Below are 19,906 nucleotides of genomic sequence, written 5' to 3' on the forward strand. Positions count from 1 at the left end.
GTATTGCAGGTGCCCGGGATGCCCTGGAGATGCATACAGCCACCTATAGACATGAATGGGTGAAGGAAGGCGTACGCAGGTTTGCGCTTCTATTTGCGTACAGTAGCATATGCGTACAATGTAAGGCGCTGCTCACGACTAATGTGCACCATTACATGTGTGTTATGCTGAATGTCTCTGGCAGCTCCATGCTCCAGCATACATAGGAGGATTTAATGATTCCAATCTATATTAGCCTGTAGTGTGTAGAGCAGTTTTATCTCCTCCACCAAACAAAACCAAGAGCCCAGTATGGTCTCATGTCAGTGATAGGCCGACAGTGATCGGCACAGTGTATGGACGTGCGATCCCCCTCTCCACCCGGGCACATCTCTCCCAGGCAGCGCAAAGCACGCCGGGATCGCTCCTCCAGCCAATATGGCGTCTTGCTGACAGTTCAGTACTGGTGCCGAGATCCCGATCAGCGGGGCATTGTGGGATTGTGCCCGTTCTGTGCCCGTCAGGCTGGGGCTTACATGGGCAGGGAGAGTGGAGGAGGGCAGACCTGTTCCTCGGTGTATGTGTGATATGTGAGGGGTCACCGGGTGAGGAGCTGGGCATGAGGGAGCGGCCGGAGCTGACTGACAGCACGGAATAACAAGACATGGGCTCACTGACGGCCGGGGATTCCGCTCAATGGCTGTCTGTCAAAGAGGAGACCATCTTCCTGCACGATGGACTCATCCGGGTCACCGACCTGGCCGAACTACCCAGCGAGATAGGAGTCACCGAGAACGGAGACACCGACCTGGAGGTAAGGAGGACACCGGGGGGCATGTCACCGGCCTGGGCTACTGAGACACCGGATGGCTGCTACTATGGAGTATACTGTCATCATGTGCTGGGCTCAGGGTCTGTAGATGTATAGGGGCCCCCATAGGATGGCTGGGGGGTCTATAGATGTATAGGGTTTTCCCATAGGAGGGCTCAGGGTCTATAAATGTATAGGGTTTCCCCATAGGAGGGCTCAGGGTTTATAGATGTATAGGGGCCCCCATAGGAGGGCTCAGGGTCTATAGATGTATAGGGTTTCCCCATAGGAGGGCTCAGGGTCTGTAGATGTATAGGGGCCCCCATAGGAGGGCTCAGGGTCTATAGATGTATAGGGTTTCCCCATAGGAGGGCTCAGGGTCTGTAGATGTATAGGGGGCCCCGTAGGAGGGCTCGTGGTCTGTAGATGTATAGGGGGCCCCGTAGGAGGGCTCGTGGTCTGTAGATGTATAGGGGCCCCCATAGGAGGGCTCAGGGTCTGTAGATGTATAGGGGCCCCCATAGGAGGGCTCAGGGTCTATAGATTTATAGGGGCCCCCATAGGAGGGCTCAGGGTCTATAGATTTATAGGGGCCCCCATAGGAGGGCTCGGGGGTCTATAGATTTATAGGGGCCCCCATAGGAGGGCTCGGGGGTCTATAGATGTATAGGACTCTCCATAGGAGGGCTCGGGGGTCTATAGATGTATAGGGGGCCCCCATAGGAGGGCTCAGGGGTCTATAGATGTATAGGACTCTCCATAGGAGGGCTCGGGGGTCTATAGATGTATAGGACTCTCCATAGGAGGGCTCGGGGGTCTATAGATGTATAGGGGGCCCCCATAGGAGGGCTCGGGGGTCTATAGATGTATAGGGGGCCCCCATAGGAGGGCTCGGGGGTCTATAGATGTATAGGGGGCCCCCATAGGAGGGCTCTGGGGTCTATAGATGTATAGGACTCTCCATAGGAGGGCTCGGGGGTCTATAGATGTATAGGACTCTCCATAGGAGGGCTCGGGGGTCTATAGATGTATAGGGGGCCCCCATAGGAGGGCTCGGGGTTTATAGATGTATAGGGCCCGCCCCCATAGGAGGGCTTGGGGTCAAGTGTGTGTGTGTGTGTGTATATATATTATAATATTTTGCTATTGAATAACATTTCTAATCATATGAAGTTAAAGCGGAGGTTCACCCTTAGAGAACACATTTTCCCCTTAGATTCCTGCTCGTTTTGTCTAGGGGAATCGGCTAGTTGTTTTAAAATATGATCCGTACTTACCGTTTACGAGATGCATCTTCTCCGCCGCTTCCGGGTATGGGCTGCAGGACTGGGCGTTCCTTCTTGATTGACAGTCTTCCGAGAGGCTTCCGACGGTCGCATCCATCGCGTTACGATTTTCCGAAAGAAGCCGAACGTAGGTGCGCATGCGCAGTATAGAGCCGCACCGACGTTCGGCTTCTTTCGGCTACGAGTGACGCGATGGATGCGACCGTCGGAAGCCTCTCGTTAGACTGTCAATCAAGAAGGAACGCCCGCTCCGGAAGACCCATACCCGGAAGCGACGGAAGAAGATGCATCTCGAAAACGGGTAAGTACGGATCATATTTTAAAACAAATAGCCGATTCCCCTAGAACAAACGAGCAGGAATCTAAGGGGAAAAGAGGAAAAATTCAATAAATGGGTGAACTCCCGCTTTAATAACAAGAGTCCCTCTTTAGTGAGTGAAAAACGTATATAGCGCAACACATGCGAACTAAAACGACTTTACATCTAAATCTGCTTAATTCCCCTTTTACATATTAATACACATAATTCCCTTACACTGTAAGGGGAGACTTTGATGTAAGGGAGAACACTGAGAACTGTGGTGTAAAGGGGAACTCTGATCTGATTTAATGGGTACTTAGTCAGAGGCAGGGGAGAGAAGGGGGGAAACTTCAGTGACAGGCAGGGATGGATGGTGAGCTCACTCACCCCTTGGCAGTCAGCATCCAGATGTATCCGAGGCTGCTGGAATTTTAATTTCCGGCCCTCACTTTCCTTTTCTGAGGAAAAGCACCAGAGATTGAAGTGTGGGCAGACACAGAGGGGTAGGGGCGGGGGGAAGAGGAGCAGATCTAGCCCTCTCTGTGTGTATGTGTATTGTTAGATTAGTGCTAACTTTGGGCAATGTGAAAGAGAGTGTAACAGGCACACTCAGTTTAGACAACTGCAGCCAGCAACCCTGCTGGGAAGCCATAGTCTGGGTTTCAGGTAGTCTGAAACCCGGACACATGATTCCAAACCCGAATTGTCCGGGTGAGTCCCGGACAGGTGGCAACCCTAAGGAGGGCTCAGGGTCTATAGATGTATAGGGCGCCCTGTAGGAGGGCTCGGGGTCTGTAGATGTATAGGGCGCCATGTAGGAGGGCTCGGGGTCTGTAGATGTATAGGGCGCCCTGTAGGAGGGCTCGGGGTCTGTAGATGTATAGGGGGCCCTGTAGGAGGGCTCGTGGTCTGTAGATGTATAGGGGGCCCTGTAGGAGGGCTCGGGGTCTGTAGATGTATAGTGCGCCCTGTAGGAGGGCTCGTGGTCTGTAGATGTATAGGGGGCCCCGTAGGAGGGCTCGTGGTCTGTAGATGTATAGGGGGCCCCGTAGGAGGGCTCGTGGTCTGTAGATGTATAGGGGGCCCCGTAGGAGGGCTCGTGGTCTGTAGATGTATAGGGGGCCCCGTAGGAGGGCTCGTGGTCTGTAGATGTATAGGGGGCCCCGTAGGAGGGCTCGTGGTCTGTAGATGTATAGGGGGCCCCGTAGGAGGGCTCGTGGTCTGTAGATGTATAGGGGGCCCCGTAGGAGGGCTCGTGGTCTGTAGATGTATAGGGGGCCCCGTAGGAGGGCTCGTGGTCTGTAGATGTATAGGGGGCCCCGTAGGAGGGCTCGTGGTCTGTAGATGTATAGGGGGCCCCGTAGGAGGGCTCGTGGTCTGTAGATGTATAGGGGGCCCTGTAGGAGGGCTCGTGGTCTGTAGATGTATAGGGGGCCCCGTAGGAGGGCTCGTGGTCTGTAGATGTATAGGGCGCCCTGTAGGAGGGCTCGTGGTCTGTAGATGTATAGGGCGCCCTGTAGGAGGGCTCGGGGTCTGTAGATGTATAGGGCGCCCTGTAGGAGGGCTCGGGGTCTGTAGATGTATAGGGGGCCCTGTAGCAGGGCTCGGGGGCTGTAATCTGAGACCTCCTCCTATAGAGAGTGCTATATCTATAGACCCTGAGCCATCCTACAGAAAAGCGATATGTCATTCTTTACATCCTATACCCTCCGATAGAGAGATTTATCCCCATCCTACTATCTATAAACCCTGGGCTATCCTATAGACAGCGTTATACCTGTCCTATCAGGTCATGGACCCTCCCATAGGGAGAACTGTACACCCTGAGCCCTACTACAGAGAGTGCTATACTCCTCTTATCATTTATAGATCCTGAGCCCTCCTATATGAAGCGCTATACCCATCGTACCAAACTCCTATGAGGAGTGCTATACCCATCTTATCAATTATAGATCCTGAGCCCTCCTATGGGCGGTGCTTTATCATTTATAGGCCCTGAGCCCACCTATAGGGAGCACCTATATACATCTATGGGTATAGGACTCCCTGTAGAAGCGCTCATTCTATTCATCTATAGCAGGGATATGCAATTAGCGGACCTCCAGCTGTTGCAAAACTACAAGTCCCATCATGCCTCTGCCTCTGGGTGTCATGCTTGTAGCTGTCAGAGTCTTGCTATGCCTCATGGAATTTGTAGTTCTGCAACAGCTGGAGGTCCGCTAATTGCATATACCCGATCTATAGACTCTGAGCACTCATGTGGTGTGCACTATACCCATCCTATACATCTAGAGACCTTGAGCATTCTTATAGGGAGAACTATACTGATTCTATACGTCTAGAGCAGTGTTTCTCAACTCCAGTCCTCGAGGTGCCCCAACAGGTCATGTTTTCAGGATTTCCCTCAGATGAAACGGCTGTGGTAATTACTAAGGCTGTGAAACTGATCAAATCGCCTGTGCAAAATAATGGAAAACATGATCTGTTGGGGCGCCTTGAGGACTGGAGTTGAGAAACACTGATCCAGAGACCCTAAGTTCCCCTGTGTAGTGCACCATACACTTCTTATTTTTAGGTCCCAAGCCCTCTTAAAGGGAGCACCATACCCTACCCATCCCATCATTTATAGGCCCTGAGCCCATCCGTAGGGGGCGCTATAGAGCCTGAGACCTCCCGTGAGGAGAATTATAGCCATCCTATACATTTATAGACTCTGAGCACTTAGAGAGAGCGATGTACCCAACAATATGTTCCAGAATCATGCATACTTGGATTGTAGGATGGGTATAGCACTCTCTATAGGAGGGCTCAGGATCTATAGGATAGGTATGGATCTCATATGATAGGCCTGGGTCTATAGAACTATAAAGCCTGAACTATGATTGATATATCATTATTTATTCTTCTTTTAGAGAGGTGTGTATATATATATATACAAAAAAAAAAAAAAAAAAGTGAAGTGTGTGCTTGTTCTATAGACCAGGCATGGTAGGATGTACATTGTAGTCTCTATTATTATGACCTGCAGTTTCCTGTATGTGTAGGCTCAGGTTGATCAATGTCTCGCCAGTTTCCCCTGGCCCGCACCGCGATCTTCTCTCCAGAAATCCATTGAACATGGCCTGCACTGTAATCTGCATATATGAATGCCCTGCTGAGCACATTTCCTCTAGAGATCTCCCTTTATTCCTTTGTATCTCTGCCCCGAGGCTCGTGACAGAAGGCTCCTTGGATTCTAGTGACCAGACACTACTCATTAGGACACCGATGGGGCACATTGCTTAGATTTGTCACTTGCCTAATCTTATCTAAAATGTGATTTATCTGTAGACTGTTCATTATTAGGAATGCAGTGGTAATGTGTGTATGACATTGGTTGGGGATGAATAGGCGTCTTGTAGTTTAGGCCTGGCTGTGAATGAATGCTCTTTCTTACTGTACATGTTTTACGTATTTATTTTTTTGAAAGCGTGAAATCTGTGTTAAAAAAATGACTGAAGGCATAATGCTTTCTTTTTTCTACAGTGATGATGTTGATTACCATTAAGAGATGTAAAAGGCATACATGGTGTGGTGATCTAAATGCATTGTTAGTCATGGCACATGTCTGACACTTGCCTCCCCACACCCTATCCCATGTCATTGTGTGAGTGCAGGTCATAGGGATGGCTCAGCCTTTGTCCAGAGATCAGTGCTCATATATTCTCCCAGCAGTCCAGCCCTTTGTCATTGGCTCAGATAGCAGGTGCAGCACTTACTTTTGTTTCCTAATGATGGGCAGACTAATAATCTGTCCCCTTCTCTTAAAATGCAAGGCATATGCTCAGATTGTCAAATTCTTCATTTGTCGGCATGAGCTCATGCTTCTTTCTGGTGCCCACATAAGGGTATTCAGCTGATCTCATGCCCGTGAGAAATAAACAGCATTAAAAATCAGCGTTAGTGTAAATTCAGGCATGCTTCTTCTGTAGAAGATTATCCCAGGCTTGGAGCCCTGACATCACTTCTCCATGGATCTACTCAATGAGATCACATTACACTTAAATGGATTACTAATGTGATATTTCTAAAGCTATTTTGGTGCAATCATATTGTTTGTGGAAGGCTGGGTAATATTTCAAAGGACAGATGTGTTTTATTTTTTATTTTTTTTTCCCCCATATCTAAAATTCACCTAGTGCTTCAGTCACAACCGACGGTACTGCTTGTTCATTGACAGTGACTTGCTGAGTAGTGGAGAAAAGTTAGTATCTGGTCTCCTACAGCAAACAGAACATGGAAATGCAATTATGTTAGTAAATATAAATCATATATATATATATATATATATATATATATATATATATATATATATATATATATATATATATATATATAATTAGTGCTGTCAAGCGATTAAAATTTCTAATCGCATTAATGTCATGATTAATCGCGCGATTAAGGAGGTTCACCCTTTAAAACATTTTTTTTTTGGTTTTCTTATTTATTTTTTATTTTTTTTATAATATTAAATTGTGTTTTTTTATTTTTTTACATTTTGATCACTTTTATTGCTGTCACAAGGAATGTAAACATCCCTTGTGACAGCAATAGGTGGTGACAGGTACTCTTTATGGAGGGATCGGGGTCTAAAAGACCTCCGAGCCCTCCTTTGCACTTCAAAGTATTCATATCGCCGAAACCGGCAATTCTGAATACTGTGTACTTTTTTAAATCCGGCGCCATTGGCAGCCGAGAAACCCGGAAGTGACATCATGACGCCGCTTCCATGGTTTCAATGCGGAGACTGAATCAAAGCCGTTTACGGCTTAGTGTCAGTCTCCGCCTGAACACAGAACACGGCGGATGGAGGATCGGATCTCCCGGTGGGACGGGAGGCCCGGTCAGAGCGGCGGGAGGGGGGGGGATGTCCCCTCCCGCTCCTCCGGCATAACAACCGAGCGGCTTTTAGCCGCATCGGTTGTTATGTTTGGATAGCCGATCGCCCGCTCTAAACAACGGTACCGGGATGATGCCTGCGGCTGCAGGCATCATCCCGGTATAACCCCCGAACGCAGAGGACGCATATATGCGTCCCGTCGGCGTGAGGTTAAGTGGTACGTGCTGACAAAAAAAAAAAATGTTTTAAAGGGTGAACCTTGTTAATCGCGCGATAAAAAAATTGACGGCGTTAAAATGGGTTTGTGTTAACGCCGTTAATAACGCGTTTAACTGACAGTATATATATATATATATATATATATATATATATATATATATATATATATATATATATATATATATATATATATATATATATATATATATATATATATATATATATATATATATATATATATATATATATATATATATATATATATATATATATATATGTATGTATGTATGTATATATATATATATGTATGTATGTATGTATGTGTATATATATGTATATATATATATATATATATATATATATATATATATATATATATATATATATATATATATATATATATATATATATATAAAAATTTTTTTTTTTTTTTTTTTTTACAAAACAAAGAAAATCTGATTTGTATTTATTTAAAATTTTTATTTTAATGAGATACTTTTGGAGTAAAAATCTATCTAAAGATAGTTTTCTATTTAAGATACATTAATAATTTTTAGTTTATTTAGCATGAAATGGAGCTTAGTTATGTAGCAATGAGGCTGTATGCTCTGCAATACAGTGGAACCTCGGTTTACAAGCAACGCGGCTAACGAACGTTTTGAAAGACGAGCAACTTTTAAAAAAAAATTCTGACTTGGTTTGCGAATGTTGTCTCGCAAAACGAGCAGAGTTCAAGCTAATGGGGTGTGCAGTACCGTATTTGGCCTGAGGTGCGGGGGTGCCGGAGCCAAATAAGAGCCGTTTGGAAATGCCGGGTGTGTCCTCGGGTCTTTCCGAGTGTTTCTGAGGCTTTCTGGCAACCCCCCCACCTCTGGCCATATGCGGTATTGCATGCCATTGAAGTCAATGCGGAACAAATTATTTTTGTTTCCATTGACTTCTATAGGGAAACTTGCTTTGATATGCAAGTGCTTTGGATTACGAGCATTCTCCTGGAACGGATTATGCTTGTAATCCGAGGTTCCACTGTATTTACATTTTTGGTAAACTCATTAAAAAAATCCAAGCTCTGTAAGCTGAGATAACATGCACTGCATTGATGCATTCCTACTTTCACAGTAACCATGAGATAAAACAAAGTCCAGGAATATTCCTTTTTATCCCATTGTTTTTCAAATCTATGTACACTACTAACTGTATGATTGAATCAGTTCTGATATCGCCGTTTTACTAACCTGAAAGCTTATTATTCTAAATGGGAAACCTTCATTTTGTTTGCAAATATTAAAGATTCTAACTACCAGCAAGAATAAGTCCTTACATTTAAAGAGCACCTGTCATTTCAGTGCCATCATGGCAGTGCCTGTTAGCGGGCATCCACTCACCTGCTGCCGCCACGTCCCTCACCTTGTTGTGTCACTGCCGCATCACCAGCCTTCCCATTAAAGTGATTGGGACTGTTGGTGAGTCAACAGCTGGTCAGAGGAGCCGCCGCTGTGTTACTGAGATGACAGTTGCTCTTTAAAAATTATGATTTAAATCAAGTTGATTTAACCACTTGCTGACCAGCAGCCACCATTATACTGTGGCAGGTCGGCACGATCCTGTGAGCCGTTGTAGCTGTACGTCGGCTCCTTTAAGCGCGATAGCAGGTGCGTGCACTGATGCATCGCGGGGGTGCCGATACTCGTGAAAGGCAATTAAAGGAGGAGGACTCAAACAAGCAATACTTCCCCTCTTGGGTGAAGTTTCACTTTAATGCATTAAAGGGTCACTAAAGGAAATTTTTTTTTTTTTTGCTGAAATGACTGTTTATTGGGTATAGAGACATAAAAGTTAACTGATTGCTTTTAAAAATGATTAAAAATTGAATTTAATCTATCATATAATGTACCTATAGTTTCACTTTCAAAGGTACATACATGAAGTTCCGGGTGAGAGGTGAGTCGGGAAGACTCACAGAACAAAAACAAACAAATCCAGGGCAGTGTTTTGTTTTTAAAATGAATCTGATTGGTTCTGAGGAGTTTTAGACACACAGTAATGACAGCTTAGACCACCGTGAAAATCTCCCAGTACCATGGTTATAAGGAAACGGGCAACCAGGAAGTGTGGAGATCACAGCAGAATTACAGCTACTTCAAAGCAAAAACGAACAATGAGGACATGAAACCAGTACTGCAGTAAGGTAAAGGAAGCTATTTAGCTAAAAAAAAAAATTCCTTTAGTGACCCTTTAAGGTAAAAAAAACATGCCACCATTTGTTGTACCCCCCCTTTCCCTTTCCCCACACTCGAAACCAGTGGTTCTCAACCTTTTAGTGCCGTGACCCCTTGATTAAATTTCCCAAGTTGTGGGGACCCATAACAGTAAAAAATATTTTTGTAGCGTGGGTTGTCAGCACCCAAGCTAAGACAAAAGTAATTTGCCTGTCGGGTTCACGTTAACATGCGATTTCACATGTGAAATCGCATCTCAAATCGAAGCAAAACATACCCAGTGTGAACCTGGGCTTAGCCCTATTTATGGGTCACCAGTACAGTATTTGTAAATTGAAAATCATATCTCCTCTCAAGCGTCTATTCTCCAGAGAAAATAAGTTCAATGCTCGCAACCGTTCTTCATGTGTTGCCATTCTTTGTACTCACGCCATTTACAGTACATCCTTCCTGAGGACTGTTAACCAGAACTGGACAGCATACTCCAGGTGCGGCCGGTCCAGAGTCTTATAGAGTGGTAGAATTATCACTTTATCCTTAAAATCAATCCCTTTTTTAATGCATGCCAATATTCTGTTTTCTTTGTTTAGCAGCTGCTTGGCATTGCATGCCATTGCTGAGCCCATCATCTACTAGGACCCCCAGGTCCTTTTCGATCCTAGATTCCCCCTGAGGTTCTCCACCTAGTGTATAGATTGCATTCATATTTTGCCACCTAATTTTTCTTCATTAAACCTCATTTGTCATGTAGTTGGCCACCCCATTCGTTTGTTCATATCGTCTTGAAGGGTTTCCACATCCTGCAGAGATGTTATTGCCCTGCTTAGCTTGGTATCTTCCGCAAATACAGAGATTGAACTGTTTATTCCATCCTCCACGTCGTTTATGAACAAATTAAATAGGATTGGTCCCAGCACAGAACCCTGGGGGACCCCACTACCCACCCCTGACCATTCAGAGTATTCCCCATTTATCACCACCCTCTGAACTCGCCCTCGCCAATCCATGTACTCACCTTATGGTCCATGCCAACCGACCCTATTTTGTACAGCAAATGTTTATAGGGAACTGCGTCAAATGCTTTTGCAAAATCCAGATACACCACATCTATGGGCTTTCCTTTATCTAGATGGCAACTCGCCTCCTCATAGGTTAATATATTGGTTTGGCAAGAACGATTCTTCATGAATCCATGCTGATTACTGCTAATGATATCATTTTCATTACTAAAATCTTGCATCTAGTTCCTTATTATCCCCCTCCAAGAGCTTGCCTACTATTGACGTTAGGCTAACTGGTCTGTAATTCCCAGGGATATTTTGGGCCCTTTTTTAAATATTGACGCTATATTGTTTTTTGTCCAATCTCTTGGTACCATTCCAGTCAGTAGATTGTCAGTAAGAAGTAGGAACAATGGTCTGGCAATTACTTGACTGAGTTCCTTAAGTACCCTTGGGTGCAAGCCATCTGGTCCCAGTGGTTTATTAATGTTAAGTTTCCCAAGTCTAATTCTAACTCTGTCCACTGTTAGCCATGAGGGTGCTGTGATGTGTCAAGAGGGCAAACGGTTCAGTTTTGGTTACTAAAGCCCCCCGATTCCCTCATGAAGACTGAGGAGAAGAATAAATTAAATACCTTCGCCATCTCCCCATCCTTTGTCCAGATGTCCTTCCTCATTCTTTTAAATTTTAGTGTTTACATTTTGTTGTTTGTGTGTTTCTTTTTTTGGGGGGGCTCTAAAATGTTTTCGGTTTTAATTTTTTACGTGTTGCTTTACTTGCCAACCATCTGCCCGCAATGTACTGCCCATACGTCACCGCCTACCTCCGGGTTTACGCGTGGGCCTCTGTTCTGGCTCCCACTGTAATTGTACACAGCAAGAGCCTGTCCCGAACAATGATTCACGGCAGGGACATGCTAATCGACTGTGTACAATCATAGCCCAGAGCTGTGTTGACAGTCAACACAGAGCTCTGTACACGGGGGGGGGGGGGGGGCAATTTTGTGCTTTGCAGAGATGAGAAACAGAGACCATTTAGACCCCTTTCACACTAAGGAGTTTTTCAGGCGGTACATCGCTAAAAATAGCGCTGCTTTACCGCCTGAAAAACGCCTTCACTGCCTACTCAATGTGAAAGCCAGATGGCTTTCAAACAGAGGTGATGGGCTGGCGGGAGACAAAAAAATCACCTGTCAGCAGCATTTTTGGAGCGGTGAGAGGAACGGTGTGTATACTGCTCCTTCCCATTTAAAACAATGGGAACCGCGGCAATACGCCTCTGCAGAGGCGCATTGCGGGCGGTATTAACCCTTTATCGGCCGCTAGTGGGGGTTAATACCGCACCGCTAGCGGCTGAATCCCGTGGCAAATCCGACGGTATAGCGGCGCTATACCGCTACCGCGGCTCCCGCCCCAGTCTGAAAGGGGCATTAGTAAAAGCAGCACACATATTGCACATGGTTAGGCACCATATTTAACCCCTTGATCGCCCTAGATGTTAATCCCTTCCCAGCCAGTGTTATTAGTACAGTGACAATGTACAATATCACTGTACAGTGATACCTCGGTTCACGAACGCTTCTGTTCACGAACAGGAGCCGCGGCCATTTTAATGCTATATATTTTGTGTCACCCGGTATTTGCGCAGCAGTCTTTCAAACACAATTTTTTTTCGGAAAAAAATACACTTTAATGAATAAAAATAAACAAAGTTAGCCCTTCGGGTGCCAACATCGCGGGCGCCCAGGACAGGTAAGTGTCCATATATTTAAAAGTCAGCAGCTGCAGTATTTGTAGCTGCTGACTTTTAATATTTTTTTTTTTCAGCGGAACTCCGCTGCTTTCACACTGGAGGGCAGGCGTTGACGGTAAAACGCTGCTAGTTTTAGAGGCGCTTTACCATGATTTTAGCGGCGCTATTCGGCTGCTAGCGGGGCGCTTATAACCAGCTAGCGGCCGATGAAGAGGTTATATGCGCCCGTGTAGCGGCGCTTCGGCAGCAGTGCTCATTTATTTCAATGGGCAGGAGTGGTGGAGGAGCGGTATACACTGCTCCAAAGATACCGCTTGCAGGACTTTTTTTTTTAACGTCCTGCCAGCGCACCGCCTCAGTGTGAAAGCCCTCAGGCGTTCACACTGAGACTGCAGGGGAGCCGTTTTGCAGGCACTTTACAGGTGCTATTTTTAGCCCAAAAGTGCCTGAAAAATAAACCCCAGTGTGAAAGGGGTCCAACTGTTAGATTTTATGAGAGCTGAAGGGGGGATTTTTTTATTTTTTTTTTAAATTAGCCTAACATATCGGCCAAAAAAATCGTCCATCAGCCGCCGCAATTTCTAAATATCGGCATTCCAGAGAAAAACCCATATCGGTCGACCTCTACACGTGTGTTTAAAAAATAAATAGCTAGAAATATTGGTTATCCTTGTAATTCAGTTTTCTTTCATTTTCATTACATACTCTTTCATTGTATGTCATTCTAAGTTTATACTCTGAGAATAGTTTACTAAAATAACCAGTAACTACTATTGGAATAAGGTTTGATCTAGGTTGGAGTTATGCTTTGTACACACAACGAAATATTGTGTTTTTTTTATTTATACAATAGAAAAAGGTATAAGATTCATTGGTACAGTGTTGCATAACCGCGTATTTGCCAGTTAAAGTAGCACAGTGCTGAATAGCACAAAAATTATCCAGTCATGAAGGGGATAAAACCTTGCTGTGGTTAATGATGATAAATCCTTGTTGCAAACTTTTGAAAGTATCACATTTTCAGCATGTTGGCTTTCTTCAAGCAAGCCAACAGGGTTTCATCATTAAAGCGGAGGTCCGCCCCAAAAAAATGTAATAAAAAAAAAAAAATTAAAAGCTAGCAGCTACACATACTGCAGCTGCTGGCTTTTAATAGGACCCTTACCTGTCCTGGAGTCCAGTGATATCGGCACCGCAGCTGATGTTTCTGACAGCTGTCGGGTGCTGCTGCCACCATTAAGGGGAAGGGAACCTGGAAGCGTAGCCTTACGGCTTCTAGCTGGGAACCCTACTGCACATGCACGAGGCCCCGCTCCTCTCTCCTACTGGGCAAACGACAGGGGGAGGAGGAGGGAGCCGAGCGGTGATGCCATGGTCCGTGGTGCTGACTCCTGGAAGTGGGAACATGACACCTGTCAAAGACGGGTATCCTGTCCCCTCTCCTCCCGAAAGGTGCCAATTGTGGCACCAGAGGGGGAGAGGAGACAAATAAGCGGAAGTTCCTCTTTAAGTAAACCCTGTTTGTATTCCTTTTTGTATACACCAAATTATTCTTAAGGATGGGCAGCGGAGTTCCACCCATATTTTAAACTTTAGCTCAATAGGTACAATCCTGCAAGCTGAACAACTTTTGCTTTTTTTTTTTTTTTTTTCTTACTCTGTGTCACTTGTTGCTAGGGTGTCTTGGGTATTCTGCCTCCTTCGTCCTTTCCTGCGGCGCTTCTGCTCCTGGGAGATGTGTGTCGTCGGTCCCAAGAGTCAGTGGGCATCCCCGCAGGATTTCAATGCGTTGTTTCCAAACGGAAGGGGATGGGCACTTCCTCCGACGATGCCTGTTGTGATGGCAAATTGAACCAATCCCCATGCTGTGCCATGTGTGTATTGTGCATGCGTGAGATCGGCTGGGTAGCCAGAAGCACCATATCCCCGAAAAGAGCTTGGTGGGCTTCAAATGCACACAATCAAGATGGATCCACGCAGCAGAGAAGACCACGGTTAGAGAACAAAACGGCAGATTTAGTAAGAACATCTATTAAAAACAATGTGATTAATACCAGTAGAACTGGTTCCTTAAAAAAAAAAAAAAAAATATATATATATATATATATATATATATATATATATATATATATATATATATAGATAGATAGATGGAACTCCCCTTTTAAAACTGTCATGGAGCCCGTTTTGATGCGTTGGTATCTATCTTTTTCTAATACCAAACACTAGATTATCCTAACAAGGGTGGTATTTTGCGCATCCTTTTATTTTCTCCTGTAAACCTAAATACTATATCTCATTCGCTTGTAGTGTACACAAGGCAGAAACAGTATGCATGGCCTCTCTGCTGATCAGCCAGCCCACCCACACGCTAAGAAAAGCCTCCGATTCCAGTAATAAGCACTTGATTATTTTTAGTGCCTGACATAATCAATCTATTTTCTTGGCTAGGAGAGATGGTGAAAGAGGAGTTTGGTGTAAAGGGAATTTTTAATGTGCCGTTTATGTAAAAGATTTGTTTATGGACAATGGCAGGGAATAAGGGAAGTCTCTGGAGTCTGGTTTGCAATGCCCTTAGGAACTTATCTCAAGTAGTATTACCTTGGTCAAATGCTGACTACAGCTCAGATCCTGCAATAAATAACATGACTGTACTGCTAAAGTTTATGATGATCATATTTATTTTCAATACAATTCTGAACACAGAGTTTGTTACCAAAGACCTTAAATGTGTGTGTACCTTTCATGTGAGTTACATGTAAGAACAAACTGTTTTCTAGTAGGCAGCCATTGTAACCATGCTGGTGGGTAAGGGTTTACTTTTTTCTTTTAGATTTTTTATTTTTTTTTATTTTTTATTATGTATATCAGGAGACCGGTCCCCAGGGACCACAAATGCAGCATAGTCAACAAAACAATGTTACAGAATAAAGATATATGTGTACAAAGTACTAAAACATTGTTAGCATTGATGGGAAATGCATCCTTTTTCCTGTTGGGCATGTATTGTGGTACCGAGTAGCCATGGTGGAAGTCTGGCTCGGATCGTCCCACATGGCTCCGCTCCAGTGGGAGCCATAAGGAGGCCCTCTGTACATCAGTTGTCCCGAGTCGCCAGTCATGGCAAAACGAGATGTCATGTCCCAGCGGAACCAGCTCCCTGTTTTGATTTTTTTTCATTTTTGTATTAGAACATGGTACAGAACTAGGAAGGGGAGAGGGTTAGAAAGAGGGCAGCGCCCTAAAGCGTAGAACGTCAAAGGGAGAAGAGTGAGAGAAAAGGGTGGGGGGGGGATTCACTAGCATGGGTCCTAGTGTTTGCCCCTTAGCTATTGTTTGTTTGCCATGTGACTCCTGCCCTTACATAGGGGGGCTCTGTGCTTTTTGTTAGAATTTTAATGGAAGTGCTGCCTTAAAGTGGATCCTCACTACGTCTGAGCATCAAAAACACTGTTTAATAAAAAAAATGTTTTAAATATATATTTAAGGCAAACTCCCCTGTCCATCCATGTCTCTATGCTTTATTTTGCTGAGAAATCACTTTGGAACCCCCCCTCCCCCTAGCATTTCTGGCCATGGCCATCTTGAGTAAGAGCAAATGATTTATGTAGCATTTACTTGCTGGAATCCATCTACCCTTGGTGCAAGCATGCATGGCGGAGAGTGCTTAGATGAGAGAGCCATGACATGTTTTTGTTATTTAGACCATAGAGATACAGATCTCTCCCTCTCTCCCCCTCTCTCTCCCCCTCTCTCTCCCCCTCTCTCTCCCCCTCTCTCTCCCCCTCTCTCTCCCCCTCTCTCTCCCCCTCTCTCTCCCCCTCTCTCTCCCCCTCTCTCTCTCTCTCTCTCTCTCTCTCTCTCTCTCTCTCTCTCTCTCTCTCTCTCTCTCTCTCTCTCTCTCTCTCTCTCTCTCTCTCTCTCTCTCTCTCTCTCTCTCTCTCTCTCTCTCTCTCTCTCTCTCTCTCTCTCTCTCTCTCTCTCTCTCTCTCTCTCTCTCTCTCCTCCCCCCCCCCTCTCCCTCTCCCTCTCTCTCTCTCCTCTCCCTCTCCCTCTCCCTCTCCCTCTCCCTCTCCCTCTCATTTTTAATGGAGTTCTGGAATGAGTGAAACATGCAGACTGCATTTTCTTAATCTTCCTTCTGAAAATGCTAGTTACATGGCTGTGATGCAACAATATTATGTTTATATTTTAAATCCCAGGCTGATCAAATATTCCAGCAATGGCAACCCATGCATATATTTGTAATGGATGCATTACCAATTCTCTGGAAAAGGAGGCCTAAGCTTCTAAAAAATCTTCCCTTTCCAAGCAATGATAATTAATCCTACAGCCAAGCAATATCAGAATGAATATTTAACAAATCGGGGGTCTGATTCTGCATCCGCCAGTTTATTGGTAGTGTTGCCTGATGATGTAATCGGGTATTTGGCTTGGGCACCAATGTTTTTTTTTTCCTTTTCAGATCAAATCTTCCTTATCGATGACCTGATATTTTACAGGTGTGAGCATTCAGTGGTTGGCTTATTCAGAGGGTTGTGGCCCCCCTTTTCACACTTTACTTTAGTACCTCTGATAAACAACATGGTTTTGCCCAGAAAGCACAGGTAGTTCCAATTTACAGCACCGTACTGGTAATCGATCATGAACATGATTAAAGTGGCTGTAGAGTTGAGCTGTTGCCATGATTTCCCTGTATGCACAGTATTCTTGCACATTATGGCACACCTTTTTGAATGTGCCCTCCAGTAGAGACCGATCTAGACTGTCAGTTGCTGCTCTGTTTCTATTTGTCGCCATCCCTTTTTGCTGCTACTTCCAGGTCTCCAGTTATCCTCCTTTTTAGCGCTGCAAAACTGCTTGAGGAGGGTTATTATTTAGTGGGCTGCCTCTGATGTAACAAATAGATGGCCTCTGTCCCCACCTATTACTGACCTTCACAGCAAGGAGATCATGGAAGGGCAAATGCCTGAAAGGCAAAACCAGAGAAAATTCCCAGCTCAACTCGCCAAACAGTCTGCTTACCAACTGAATTAACCTGTCTAACAGTCTGCGTTAAAACAGGGCTTTAGTTGGCACACATTTGCAAACACATGCGTAAGCTGCAAGGCCTCTTCACGGCACCCTGTGTCACTTGCAGTCCTAACCCTTCTAAATCTGAGAGTCTCCACAATAGGAGCACATGCATTCTAATAGATAAGGGGCAGGTGAGCCTCAAAAGCACAGGGGCACATTGGATACTTGGCACATAGCACAATGGCAGCAAAGGTGTCCAGTGTGTCGTGTGCCCATCACCATATTTACACCAGTAACAAAGAGGTGGGTCTGGAAGTTTCGTAGATCGTCATACAACCCGGAAGTGGGAGCGTGTACCTGGTTTTGACAGGCATTTGCTCCCCCTCACACTGAAAGGTGTCTAATGTGGCAGAAAAGGGGAGGGGGAGGAAGAAAACAAGTGGAGCTTCCCCTGTCCATCCATGTCTCTATGCTTTATTTTGCTGAGAAATCACTTTGGAACCCCCCCTCCCCCTAGCATTTCTGGCCATGGCCATCTTGAGTAAGAGCAAATGATTTATGTAGCATTTACTTGCTGGAATCCATCTACCCTTGGTGCAAGCATGCATGGCGGAGAGTGCTTAGATGAGAGAGCCATGACATGTTTTTGTTATTTAGACCATAGAGATACAGATCTCTCCCTCTCTCCCCCTCTCTCTCCCCCTCTCTCTCCCCCTCTCTCTCCCCCTCTCTCTCCCCCTCTCTCTCCCCCTCTCTCTCCCCCTCTCTCTCCCCCTCTCTCTCCCCCTCTCTCTCCCCCTCTCTCTCCCCCTCTCTCTCCCCCTCTCTCTCCCTCTCTCTCTCTCTCTCTCTCTCTCTCTCTCTCTCTCTCTCTCTCTCTCTCTCTCTCTCTCTCTCTCTCTCTCTCTCTCTCTCTCTCTCTCTCTCTCTCTCTCTCTCTCTCTCTCTCTCTCCTCCCCCCCCCTCTCCCTCTCCCTCTCTCTCTCTCCTCTCCCTCTCCCTCTCCCTCTCCCTCTCCCTCTCCCTCTCATTTTTAATGGAGTTCTGGAATGAGTGAAACATGCAGACTGCATTTTCTTAATCTTCCTTCTGAAAATGCTAGTTACATGGCTGTGATGCAACAATATTATGTTTATATTTTAAATCCCAGGCTGATCAAATATTCCAGCAATGGCAACCCATGCATATATTTGTAATGGATGCATTACCAATTCTCTGGAAAAGGAGGCCTAAGCTTCTAAAAAATCTTCCCTTTCCAAGCAATGATAATTAATCCTACAGCCAAGCAATATCAGAATGAATATTTAACAAATCGGGGGTCTGATTCTGCATCCGCCAGTTTATTGGTAGTGTTGCCTGATGATGTAATCGGGTATTTGGCTTGGGCACCAATGTTTTTTTTTTCCTTTTCAGATCAAATCTTCCTTATCGATGACCTGATATTTTACAGGTGTGAGCATTCAGTGGTTGGCTTATTCAGAGGGTTGTGGCCCCCCTTTTCACACTTTACTTTAGTACCTCCTTTTTAGCGCTGCAAAACTGCTTGAGGAGGGTTATTATTTAGTGGGCTGCCTCTGATGTAACAAATAGATGGCCTCTGTCCCCACCTATTACTGACCTTCACAGCAAGGAGATCATGGAAGGGCAAATGCCTGAAAGGCAAAACCAGAGAAAATTCCCAGCTCAACTCGCCAAACAGTCTGCTTACCAACTGAATTAACCTGTCTAACAGTCTGCGTTAAAACAGGGCTTTAGTTGGCACACATTTGCAAACACATGCGTAAGCTGCAAGGCCTCTTCACGGCACCCTGTGTCACTTGCAGTCCTAACCCTTCTAAATCTGAGAGTCTCCACAATAGGAGCACATGCATTCTAATAGATAAGGGGCAGGTGAGCCTCAAAAGCACAGGGGCACATTGGATACTTGGCACATAGCACAATGGCAGCAAAGGTGTCCAGTGTGTCGTGTGCCCATCACCATATTTACACCAGTAACAAAGAGGTGGGTCTGGAAGTTTCGTAGATCGTCATACAACCCGGAAGTGGGAGCGTGTACCTGGTTTTGACAGGCATTTGCTCCCCCTCACACTGAAAGGTGTCTAATGTGGCAGAAAAGGGGAGGGGGAGGAAGAAAACAAGTGGAGCTTCCCCTTTTGGGTAGAGCGCCGCTTTAAAGTGGTTATAAAGGCTCCTTTAAAAAAATAAAAAATAAATCCTATGTGCTATGAATGCAACCGCGATAGGGGGTAACCTTACCCATCTTCTCTGCAAGTTCCCCAAGCTCACCACTATTGGATGGTTGTCCTGGATATCCTTAATAGGGTGTTCCAATCTACAGTACCATTTGACCCTAGATATTGCCTGCTAAGCATCTTATCTGATCTCATACCTGAGGATTCCACGAGGGTGGCATTTAACCAACCTCTTCCAAGCTTCTAAATTT

At 45.2% G+C, this 19,906-nt stretch overlaps 1 protein-coding gene across 2 annotated transcripts in view; it reads left to right on the forward strand.

Annotated features, from left to right (window-relative positions):
• The first annotated feature begins 388 nt into the window (after positions 1-388).
• HECTD4 (HECT domain E3 ubiquitin protein ligase 4) overlaps positions 389-19,906 on the forward strand; it is a 253,112-nt gene continuing 233,594 nt past the window's right edge. For both annotated transcript variants that reach the window (XM_040346168.1, XM_040346177.1), the window contains exon 1: positions 389-793. In XM_040346168.1, the coding sequence (XP_040202102.1) occupies positions 644-793 (150 nt within the window). In that variant the 5' untranslated portion in view covers positions 389-643. The remainder of the gene's footprint in view (positions 794-19,906) is intronic.

The sequence above is a fragment of the Rana temporaria genome, chromosome 1 (assembly GCF_905171775.1).
Source record: "Rana temporaria chromosome 1, aRanTem1.1, whole genome shotgun sequence".
Taxonomy (NCBI): Eukaryota; Metazoa; Chordata; class Amphibia; order Anura; family Ranidae; genus Rana; species Rana temporaria.